Source organism: Lissotriton helveticus, chromosome 6, assembly GCF_964261635.1.
Source record: "Lissotriton helveticus chromosome 6, aLisHel1.1, whole genome shotgun sequence".
Taxonomy (NCBI): Eukaryota; Metazoa; Chordata; class Amphibia; order Caudata; family Salamandridae; genus Lissotriton; species Lissotriton helveticus.
In genome coordinates this window covers 253,230,827-253,243,549 of record NC_136067.1, presented here as the reverse complement: position 1 = coordinate 253,243,549, position 12,723 = coordinate 253,230,827, and the positions used below count along the sequence as shown (strand labels likewise).

The 12,723-nt window shown below is 39.9% G+C and overlaps 1 protein-coding gene across 1 annotated transcript in view; it reads right to left on the bottom strand.

The window, feature by feature from the left end:
- MRPL19 (mitochondrial ribosomal protein L19) overlaps positions 1-12,723 on the bottom strand; it is a 75,087-nt gene that overhangs the window by 49,063 nt on the left and 13,301 nt on the right. The window contains exon 3 of the mRNA XM_078647697.1: positions 4,771-4,889. Coding sequence (XP_078503823.1) covers positions 4,771-4,889 — 119 coding nt within the window. The remainder of the gene's footprint in view (positions 1-4,770; positions 4,890-12,723) is intronic.

Genomic DNA, 12,723 nt, shown 5'->3' with positions numbered 1-12,723 from the left:
TGGCGGCGAGCGGGGCCATGTAGATGTTGAAGAGGGTTGGGCTGAGCAATGATCCCTCTGGGACTCCGCAGTTGATTTCCGTGGGTTCGGAGAGGAAGGGTGGCAGTCTGATCCTTTGGCTTCTGCTGGTGAGGAATGATCAGATCCAGTTGAGTTCAGTTCCTCGAATGCCGGAATGGTGTAGTCTGGCTGCAAGTGTGCGGTCGGAGACATGTTGAATGCTGCTGACAGGTAGAGTAGAATCAGAGCTATGGTGTGGCCTTGGTCGAGGAGGGTGCGGATGTCGTGTGTGGTGGTGAGTAGGGCGTTCTTGGTGCTGTGGTTGCTGCGGAATCCGGATTGAGAAGGGTCGAGTACAGCGTTGTCTGCGATGAACCTTGTCAGTTCTGTGTTGAAGGTCTTTTCAGCTACTTTCGGCAAAAAGTGGAGGAGTGAGATGAGCCTGTAGATATTGAGGTCCGTAGGGTCTGCTGAGAGCTTCTTGAGCAGGGGCCTGATTTCTGTGCATTTCCAGACCCCGGGGAAGGTGCCAGTCTCGAAGGTGGTGTTGAGTGTGCGTTGTAGTTCGGGTACGATGGTGGTGGCGGCTCTGTGGTATACAGGGGTCTGTGTGAGCCCCCGAGTGGATGCCTTTCATTGTCGATGCGGTTTCTTCAGTCGTGACCAGGGTCCAGGAGGATATAGTTTGCTGGCTAGAGTTGCCTGAATACACTTAAATCTAATCTAGGAAGAGAGATTAAAGTGTTGGAATGAGAACATAGGAATAGTAATAACAGAATCACATTTGATCATATTAAAGCTCTAAAATATTAATCTAATACCATAGCAAAAGGTGAAGCAGTTCATGATAGATACACAAAACGCTTGTGCTTTTATTGGAAGATATAAACCAGGCAGAATGTTGGCTAATTATCTTTAATCGAAGAACAGTATCACACATATAATGTAGTCAGAACAAATGAAGGTCTGGTGTATGAATAATTAATTTGTTCCACTAGGAAACGCCCTAGGCCAGGATGTGAACAGCCAAATATATTTTATAAAATGTTTAACGATTTAATGACAATGTATCTTGTCAAGTTATTTATCAACTTTTACAACACCAGTATAGCACGAGGCGCTTATACTAAAGCATCCATAATATTAATTCCATAAGATGAACCCTTCAGAATTAACTGGCTACAGACCTATATCCTTTAGTTAGGAATGTAAAATATAGGCTGAAATTCTGGCTAAGAGGCTATTCCCAGTCCTACCAATATTAAAAGTACAAATGGACTTTATGAAGGGAAGACTATTAAGTGACAAAAAAAACGGAATATTTATACATAATATACAGCAAGCTTGCAAAGGTTTAACCTCAACAGCAGCAATCACGCTAGATGCTGAGAAGGTGTTTCATAGAATGTGATGGCCTTTTTTTACACAAAGAGAACAATTGATGGACAGAATGCAGAACAATGTCATACATTCACCCCAGTACAGAGATCTGGGCCTAAATCCATCGTTTTTCTGCTCACCATGCCATTCCACTGATTTGCATATGGCTGGGTCCAAACTGGGGTGTTGTGGTGAGCAAAAGAATGATGGATTAAACCCAGATCCGTGTGACTGGGGTCGAATGTTTGCATTGTCCAGCATTCCGTCCATCAATTGTTTCTTTTGCATAGGCTTTTTTTACAAGCAACAATGTGGAAAACGGAATTGGGGAATGCTTGATTTAGAGCAGCCATAGCACTCTATCAGAGCCTGAGAGAGAAACATTAGGATGAAAGGGCTGTCTTCAAATTTCTTTTCTTGAAACATGGAGCTAGACATGACTGTCCATTGTCTTCCCTTCTATTTCTTCAAGCCATTAAGCTACTCTTGAATCCTTCAAAAACAACACTTCCTTTGAGGGTGTTCAGATTGGACAGAAAACTTCTTAAATGGCTATTCTTGCTCTGAAATCATTTCAGACACAGCTTCAGATAAGTGATCATCACCCCATTTGGGGCAGACGTAGTTTGCTCCTATATGGGATAGTAAGAAAATAAAGCTAGGTGGCAAAACAAGAATATCAGGACATTGGATGTGGAGAGGGTATCCACTTAATAGGAGACTTCTTCTCTTCCATCGTTTACCCACATAAAATGGAGATTCAATTTATCCAATTTGGATTTTTATAATTTTCTGAAGCTGAAAAATGCCTTTTCAAAGGTCCAAATCTTATACATACTACCAACATTTCTACAACTATTTAAAATATCAGCGAAAAGAGGACATCATGCCTCCCCATCTATATAATTTTAATAGAATTAGCTACGGAGTCAGGGATCAACCAACCCGAATGTCGACAATGCCAGAGACTTAATGCACTGGAACTGATATGACGGGCAAGTAGAATCGGGAAAAAAACGTTTTTTGGCTTAAGGGCATAAAAGCAAATTACAATTGAATTCGATAAAAATATCGACAAATACATTACAAAAAATAAAACGGACATGTAAATTAAAACGGACATAAAAGTATAGCATTACAGCGGTTCCATAGTGCTTCTTTTTCATAAGTGCACTTATGATAACATTTAAAACAGCATAGCATATATCGAGTCCAAATAGTTTCAGTGCATATGCCAAGGCAGCATAGTGTTGTCTAATGTAGCAGCATGCAGATGGGGTGCCAAAAAACATCTCTAAGAGGAACGCTATTAATTGTGCAAAATAACAAAGTGGCTTGTTCTTTGAGGTTGGTGTAGATCGCAATGGCATATAGGTAGCAAATCAAACCACCTGCTCTGGTTTGGGAAAGCCAATATAAAATGCACAGTACTAAGTTTAAACGAGTAAAATAAAATCGGTTTTGAAAATTTTGGATTAAAGTCAAATATGGTTCTGGCCCTAATGAAACACTTAGGGCTGAATGTGCAACCACAGTCCTCAATGATTCTTCCTTTAAATGACACATCCTAGCCTTGTATGTTAAATATGTGTTTTTATGGTATCTTTAGAAACTATACCCAATACCCAGGCGTTATCACAAAAACTGGGGGATGCCCATGTCAGGAAGAGTATGTTTCAAATATAAAAACCACGGGATTCGGAGTACATTATCAAGACCCAGGCAATCAATTAAAAGGGATTCTGACAATCCAGGCTCCGGTTGAGGCAGATTTTATGCTACCATAAGATTGGGGCCAACCCAAACAAATCCTCCAGGCAGTTTATCCCTGCTTCAGTGTGACAGATTATGTTAGTTGTAGACCTTGGTACTGTAAACAACTTACATAGGAAGCTATCTTCAACTCTCTGAAGTAAGAGGGAGTTAGTACCCCCCAAACTCCAGCTCCATATAAAGCCGTTGCAGAGCATTTTTACCTTATAAATGTGAAGAAGTTCCTTCACAGGTATATGTCGGAGTCTTGATGCAAATCGAAAGAATGCATAGACAGCTCTCTGAAACTGAACAGACCTGACGTTAAGTAGAAAAGACCACTTTATTTATCAATAAGGACCCTTTTGCGTGTATTTTAACCTTAGGTTTTCTAGGTCTTGCTACCAAGGTGCAAGACTTGGACATATTTACCTTTAGCTCAAGCAAGTTCATAACGGAGGTAAGCCCATCTAACAAAACGTGTAGCCCATTTGCTTTTCTTGCAATAAGCACAGCATTGTCCGCATATAAGAGGACTGGCATATCTAGCTCCCCAATCTGGGCATATCCCTGCTACAGTTCGTGAAATTGTCATCCAGGCCATTTACATAAAGAAAGAAGTGGAAGGAGGCCCAGATACATCCTTGCCTGACCCCCAAAAATGTACCATTATGGTGCGGTTTCCATCTTGGGAGTACGCACCTTTACAAAGGTGTCCCAGTGCAGTCGACAAAGAAGACCAACCAACGCTTGTTCAACTCCCATGGATCTTAGCAGGTCCCATAGTTTTACATGGTTTACAGAGTCAAAAGCACAGAAGAGGTGAATGCCATCTGAATGACACCCTTCAGCTTTTACATACATCCCTAAAATCAACGATAGATTAAGACAGTGGGACACTTTATGGAGAGTACAATCTCACTTTAACAATCTGCAATGCACTGAACTATGGACGAGATTAGACTTATTTCTATAATTATCAAAACCAGCGCAAATCATTTTAACTTCTACTACCTTTAGGGAAGAAAATCACGTTTCCCCGTACTCCCACTGTTATATAATTCATATAATGTATAATTTAGGTCTTGTAGTAGTACATGCTTCAGATAAAAGTAAAATTCCACATAATCACAAACATATTTCTTTAATTCTTTCCCTCTTATGTTCCGCTTTCTTTTCCTCTTCCTTCCTTTACGACGTCAAATATGATTAAATGAGTCTTGCAAGAATAAACAAGCCAGGAGACACAGTTAAACGTGGAGTTTGTTTAAAAATTGGACTAACTAAAAGCCAATGTCAGATTAAATTAGAACATTCCTTATTATATATTTCTTTCTCAAAACTGAAAAACAGACCACACGGTCACATTAATAAACTGCCTGCATACTTCTGATTGAAATCAATAAAAATATATATTTTTAAAAGGAATCTGAAAGTTACCATTACAGCCTACAGGAGTCCTGTCTGTCAGCACATAAATTAACATTCTGGTGCTTCTCCTCCAGTTTCTACTATGCCCTATGTTGGTAGATTGTTAAGGGATGTTTCATACTCGCCCTCATCTTTCATAGGCTATAGCCTCAGGAGATAGACCAATATGACAGCATAGAGAATGAATGAAAAATGTGTTAAACCAACCTGGGTAGAACTCTGGAATGTTAAGCACTTTCCGTCTCTCTACCATATCTTTCCGTTCAGCATAGTATTTGAAAGGGTCTTTTCTTGATCTGGGTGGGATGAACTCCGGGCTCAGGTACCTGTAGAATGACAAAACAAAGTTCCAAACTCAGAATTATCATAACATTAAAATATTAGCACTATTTGGTTACCAGATTTGTTATGGGTATATGGCACATCTTTGCTTGCTCTTCATCCATAACATGAGAAAAAAACATTGTTATAAAACACAGCAGGTTAGAAACATGGCATTTTTAGGAGATAACTTGGTATCCAAAGAGCTGAAAGAAGTATGGGCTAGATATGGCTTTACAGAAGGTTGCCATTGAGAGTACCCACAACCAGCAGACAAAGGTCTGCATAACAGGACAGAAATGATGAAAGGAATAGGTGAAGTGTGCACTGCACAAAAACCCATGTAAGGAAATTTCCCACAGTTGTATCACAAAAACGGTTTCCTTTGGACAGTAGTGTAGCTTATAGGAACCATATGTTCTATATATTGCATTCAATCCAAATCTCACGCATTCGGCTAAACACCATATATACACAGGAAGTATAACCATATATCCCAGACAGATAATCTGGACAATTTCCCACAGCCTGCCAAATACACGTACCAGCTTTGAAGAGACAAAAGACACATTTTATTCCAAAGTCTGTCGTGGTCTTCTTAAAGCACAATGATTTGGAGACTGTCTTCGTAACAGAGTACTGTCCTGATTTAGTCTCACCTTCCTAACCCACTCCTGTAGTCGAGATCCAGACTTGAAATATTCACGATTGGTGGAGCATTTTGTCACCCTAAGCAGTGACTTTTGCCTTCAGTGTCAGAAGATGAGACAAAATGTTGCATTATAGGCACAATCTCACACTCTAATCTTGACCATCACCCGCCAATATGGCTGACAAGCTATGGCTATCCGGGGACTTTCAGCACACCCGCAGGACACCATCAGACTGCTCTGTCCATTTGAATGGAGAAAATGTCAGCAGGGCGCTGTGTTAAATGCCCACCATTAACCTTCCATCTGTTGCAATCAGACAGGTGCAAAAATATCCCCAGTAATGCACATTGTGAAATTGGACCAGGGTGTGTTGGAAAGAGGCATTAGAGTTTGGGAAAGAAACAGACAAGGAGGTGCGCAAAATAACTAAACGGTCCGTGATGAAGAAGAATCACAGAAAGGAAAGGAGTTTGTTGTTAGAGTCCTGAAAAACAAACACAATTAATTTCATCATCGATTATCTCATTCATCACCACTATCATATTCGGAGAACAGAAATCCTCTTCAAGTCTGGACTAACAGTAAATTCAGTTATTCCAGTTCATGAAACTCTATATTCCAAAATAGTTCTGGTGATGTGCAGCTGGATCATCTGAAGCAGTGAAGCAAATAACTTCTTTAGCAGTGTCAAAGAAAGAGTGGATCAAATACATCTCTTGCGGAAGCTTCAGAGAAAGGCAGATAAACTATACTTAGGCATTGGTGAGAAGCACAAAACTGAAAGGGAAGGTTCTTAACTAAATGTTGTTGAACGTCTGTCAGTGAAAACCATTTAACCACTTGGATGCTAAGGCTTTTCCCCTCCTGCGCTGACATTTATTGAATCCCATTATACATGACGAGTTCACCTTGTCATGAGCACAGCTCCAGTGTGCCTCATGACGAGTTCACCTTGTCATTAGCACTGAACAGGTTAAATGGCAAACCACATTAACACCGATATCTATTACCTATCACTGAGGGCATAAGGGATGAGGTAATAACAAATTCAGAGTGACAAAAAAGACCTCTGGGCCCTGGTTTTATGCCAGATTTTTCCTACTTGAATTTAGGGTCACAACATACAGATGATGGTCATTCATGACAATGAGAAATATAGATTTAATTACAAAAGGTCCACTCCCGATTTAAAAAGTGCTACTAGAGATCACTTTTTTGAATGCCACATTGACGGGTATGACAAATGTTAATCAGAAAAATTCATTAAGGCAGACTGGATTCAATAAGCTTCATTCAACTACAGATAATGGGCCAATTTTTCCAATAAGTAGCAGATACACCTGTTAAAAATAACAATATGTATGTATTGTATGTATGTATTGCAGTCTTATATAGCGCAATACTATTACCCAAAGGGTATCCTGGCGCTTTGACAGAACATAACTGGCACACGCTCACAGAGATCACACTACTCTTGGAAATAGATAAGTTTTCAGATTTCTCTTAAAGGATGGAAGTTCGCTTTGGCTCCTCAATGGAAGCGGAAGAGAATTCCAAAGACTAGCAGCGGCAAAGCTCAAAGAGCGACCTCCCCTTCTTGACCTCTGAAACCTGGGAACCGTTACCAGGCATGCAGAAGAAGAACGCAAGGTTCGAGGAGCAGTATACCAGGAGAAAAGATTCTGCAACAGAACAGGTCCCTGTCCATGCAACGCCTTAAAAACCAAACACGACGCCTTAAAAAGAATCTGTTGCTGGACAGGCAGCCAATGGAGATCAAGCAGTGCTGAAGTGGAGGAGGCAGTGCGCGGACGAGAGAGAGCCAACTTGGCTGCCATGTTTTGTATCCGTTGGAGCTTACCAACCAATGTTTTAGGTGCTCCCAAAAGCAGTGCGTTGAAATAGTCCAACCTCCTTAAAATAATCCCCCGCACGACTTCAGGTCTGGCCTGAGCTGGGAGCATAGGAAGGACTTTGCGTAACATACGGAGCAACGACATGCATGTGGCAACGGTCTTATTGGCGAAGGCATCCAGTTGTAAATTTGGGCCAAACATAACTCCCAGATTGCGGACAGATTCTGCTGCCGTCACTACCCCCGAGAAGGAAGAGGGCCAGAAATCCTCTATGTCTATGTTAGTGAATTAACTTCCACACAGCATTGACTCTAGCAGTAGCATGGGAAGTTGGTTATTCAAGGGACGTCTATATATTAGAAGTGATTTGCTTACATGGCACAGGGTTAAAGTTCAGTTGAGCAAAGTGGGGTTGAAGGGTCTTCCAAGATAAATCATGGTTCAACCCTTAAATGACAAAAGCTGTTTTCTTCACAGATGATTAATAAATACAAATACAGCTTTAGAGCAATACACATAACATACATTCACAACACAATAACTATAAGCTTTTCTTGCTTAGCCCCTAAGCTGTGGAACTCCCTCCCTCTCGCACTCAAGTCATCTTGTTCCCTCTTTTCTTTTAGGAAATCCCTAAAAACTACACTTTTTCCCCACTAAATTCGTTGTTCCCCTGTTTCCTCCCCTTCTTTCCCAATCCAATCAGCGCCAGGAAACCTCTGGTGTCAGTGCGCTTAAGAAATTTGTTATAACATAACATAACATAACATAACATAAGTGGGATTTATTTACATAGTCAGTCAATGAAACTCGTTTATTGGCATTGGTTATGCTGAGCATGGGGAATTGGTCTTACGCATCTGGACATGTGTAGACCACCTCTGCGGCTGACAAATTATGTTTTTATTATAACTAAACATGTTCTAAAAATCAACTTAAAAGTAAACAAACGTGATCATCTTTTCCAAGGTACATAAAGTTATCCCATCTGAGGTTATATGCAAAGAAATAACTGATTGTTCCTATGGTGCAACTGGATAAAATGAATTATGTTTTAGTTTTACTCGAATAGGAATTTACCTTGCAAAAACAAGAGGCGTTTGACAAAACAGGAACAGTTGGTTTAACAAAGCATGGAGCACAACTTAAATAAAAGTGTCTGAGGACTGTCTCAAAGTACAATCAATCTAAGCGATTTATATACAGTTTTGGGAGCAATAAAGGTACATCTGGCGTTCTTTCAGAAGAAGAATATGGGCCCTGATAAATGCAGATGGGCCTCTGCCTTGCGTGGACACAATTTGGGCCAGTGGTAGTGTGTCCAGATGTCCGGCATGAGGGGGCGCATGATTACTGTGTGTATTGTATCTTGATTGGCTGCTTGTAACTAGCTTTACACGGCATCTGACTTGATGGTGTTTTGAGAATGTGGGCACCCCTACAGCCATGTGTGCTTCATTAGGGCCAATTTACTTGGATCATTGTGGTGCTGCTGCACTTATCTGGGGATGGACCTGAGTTTTGTGTTTGCGCGTTTGTCTGCTGGCTACGTGCCACCCCACTTGTGACCAGTCAATCAGTTACCGCGGGCCTAGGTTGCAGAGCCTGTTTGAGTATGTATTTTCGAGTCTGGTTGATGAAGAGTTCATGACGGGCAAATTTGACAAAAGCGATGCGGTTTCATTTGTGTATGCAAGTGTACCATCATACTCATTAAGATAGCTTTTATCAAGATCAACATTAGGTTAAGAGTTTTTAATGAATTTCCCATAAATATCAGCATAAGAGTTATGTGTAAAGTTAATTGTATGGTCATGCTAAGACAACGCTTTAACACATAAAAAGGAACTAGAGTTACTCAGGGCAATGATCAAGCTGTCAAACTGGGGTGGAAGTCAGGGACAATAAGCATGAGAGGTCTATCTACAGACCCAATTTGCTTGCAAGGTACGACATGCAAGGTAAGCACAATAGCAGGGCTCAGCTATAAATGGCATTTACAAGAGACAAAATAGTATTTCCTGCTTTTAAATGTTGAGAGTGAAATTGGGTGTTGGGTAAGTAAAATACATTTTTCAGAAGAGAGGCCTTGTGTTAGGCTCCATACTTTTCAGGCTAAAAGGTCACATAAATGAAAACAGCAGACCACATCTGCCTTCTGTTGCTGACAGATAGTTTCAAATATAAATGTTTTTATAGCGTTCTGTTTATAATGTTTAATGTAGCAAAATATCATCCTCTATCCCATTCTGCATACAGTGGGAGCACAGAAGGTATAAAAGAAACAACTGTAAAGGACCCTGGATGAGGGTCCTTTACATTTGTTTGTGATTACAGTGAATTGATGCATACCACTGACAAAATTTGAATACTGGTAAAGCACAAAATGACTTACCCTTCTGAGGTCGTTAATCTGGTATTTACAGGTCTTAGAAACAATAAATGATATATTTGTGCATACATCACTACCTTTCGTTCATGCGCAAGCTTCATATTACCCTATTTAACAAAGGAGTTGGGTTTGGGAATTAAGAGCCCAATGCATCAAAAGGCTTTAATTCATTCTACGTTAATGGGGAAATATATTGATAGTTAAGGCCAAAGTCACAATTTTTCCATTCCCATTTCTGGAACAAAGATCCACATATAGGATTGAGAAGCTTTTCAGGTTTTCAAATTTGTAACTAGGCAAAATGTGGGCTAGAGTAGAAAAGATCTGAAAATTTTGGATTGTTCAGCATCTGTAGAGTAGGACATTGTAATTGTTGGTCTAATCAACTTTGTCCAGGCAAAAAGGCTCCTCTGGAGGAGCAATTAGTTGATTAGCCCCTTCTTTTGCATAAAGCTTGTTGCCACCTGCAATGAATTGCCTAGAGAGAGCAAAGACCTTCATCTACCTATCCTTTATGTCTATGTAATGTGAGGAGGTAGGGAACCTGCTGCTCAAAAGCAGAAAACTATTTTCCAAAATGGTGGATGTATAATAATGGGTTTCAGCCATCATATTAGTAATTTATTTTAATATTGTTTTTGTTACAGGTTTTCCATTGATTTAAATTTATAAACATGAGCGAAGCAGGTGGTCATAGAGGATCTTTACCTCCTGACACAGTGTTGCTAACTACAACATTTGATGACTCCTTCAACAAAGAAAAATGTGTCATATACTAAACAAATCCGAAAGAAAAGCGAACATCAACTGCGGCTGGACAGAAGAGAGTTTGAGATGCTGAAGAAATACAGCAAGACCAAGTTCACAAACGACTGAAAGTGATGGGTGAAGAGGATCAAATATTTTATCATTGTAACAACAAGTGCTAAAAGTCATATACAATGGAAAAAAGCCTGAAGAAAAATTGTCAAAGTTAGTAGAAACCAGTGAGTCACAACAAGATCCAAGTCTTCTGAGAAAGCGACGGCAACCAAACCCAAAGCCCATCCAATTAGAAGATCAATAGCTACCCCTCATCCACCTAAAACAACTGATCAGAAAGCAGAGGAGCTTCAATGTGTTATCTGTGGTTTAGTCAGAAAAAGAGCCAAAGGGATTGACGAAAGAACAAAGTACAGAGTATGTGAGTCTCAAAGGACAAACTTTTTTTATCTGCAGCTAGTTTCCTCCAAGATGACGTTTTCAGCTGAGTAGCTAATCTAAACACAGCTCCCAGCAGCAAAGTAACCGTCAGCCTTCAGTTAAGTTTGCACTCTATGAGAAATCAAAAGGAGTCTTAAAGCCACTTGAGTGCTGGCTACGGGTTCACACTCAGTGAAATCAGAGAATTAATGGTCAACATTGATGAAACTGTATTGATCTATAATAATAAAATTAAGATTATTTTGGTGAGAATGTACAATGACAGAATTTGTTTTTGTCAGTCTAACAAAAAGAATGAGCCACTTATGGTGTTCTCAGCTGATTTGACTCCTGAAGTTCTTGCTGCTAAAAGGAGATCCCAGGATGCAGTCAAATTAGCAGAAACCATTTTAAGATACGTCCTGAAAGATTTAGATTTTGGACTTAATGACAAATCATGGAAGTCAACAAAAATGAATGCCCGATGTGGTCTTAACATTTTTTACATTACTGTTTAATATCAGCAAAGCAAAAAACTGTTACAAACTAAAGTTTTTGAGTTTGGAACAGAAGCCGGTAACATTGATGATGGCTTTGAAGATATAAGCAAAAAAATGGAAACCAATCCCATAAATCGACAGGCTTATGCTGTACAAATGTACTGTCTTTTCCAAATAATGTTTTATGAATTACATCACAGCAAAAAGAAAACCCCGCTACACAGATGATTGCCCGCGCAATCTATGACAAGTGCAAAAGTAGAGAGCTAATCATTTCAGTGAATAGGACTGGAGTATCAACAAGTTATAATGACATAGCACAGACCAGGAACTAGGTAGCAGTTCATGCTGTAAAACCTTGTGAATCAGACAACACACCATTTCCAAGTCATTTTACCAGGAAAGGATTTACTTTTGCTGCTCTTGATAATTTTGATTTTGAAGACAGCTCTTCTTTGTCTGGATTTCCAGCACACATGATACTGCCATAGTGCTTTTTCAAGACAGTACCAATGAAATAGCTGCTAGAAAACAAGCTGTTTCAGCTGTAGGCATAAACAAAAGAAGCTGCAAAATTATATCTCAACAGGCCTTGCCAATGTGTGCAAAATCACTAGAAGACATCTAAACGTCCGAGTCTACCACAAAGTTTTAAAGTAGCTGATTACATGGATCTTCCTCTACCTGATGCTGCGATCCACAAAACTGATTTAACCGAATTTATCATATCGCTTATTCGGTGTGCACTGAAGGATAAAGAAAAGCCAGTTCCTGTGTGAGCTGGAATTCATGATCTGATCTCCCAGAATACCGTCCCACTGAAAAAGGTTGGGTTTTTACCAGTAATACCATCTCCAGTAATAAACTACGCATCAGTATACACACTCTAAAAATTTCAAAAATGTGCATGCTCAGCGTGAAGACCAGCATATCCTGCCAATTTTTTGCGATGAAGGTGTTTTCTGTATTGTAGCGGACTTTTTTATGAGCAATCCAGTCAAATTCGATAATCTTTATCCAATGATGGTTGTGTTCCACATGACAAAAGTTGTGTTGCGGTGTGTGGGAAGTTCTCAGTGGATGTGGCATAGACTATACACTTATTGAGGCTGAAATCTTAGGTAGCAAAACCGTCCTCTCAGTATTGAGCAGAACTCATCATGTTCGTTTGTTAAAAGGTATGCTCATCATATCTGAGGCTATAGAAACATTGAGTTAGAATGCTTTCTGGAACAAGAATGACCAATTGGGTTTTG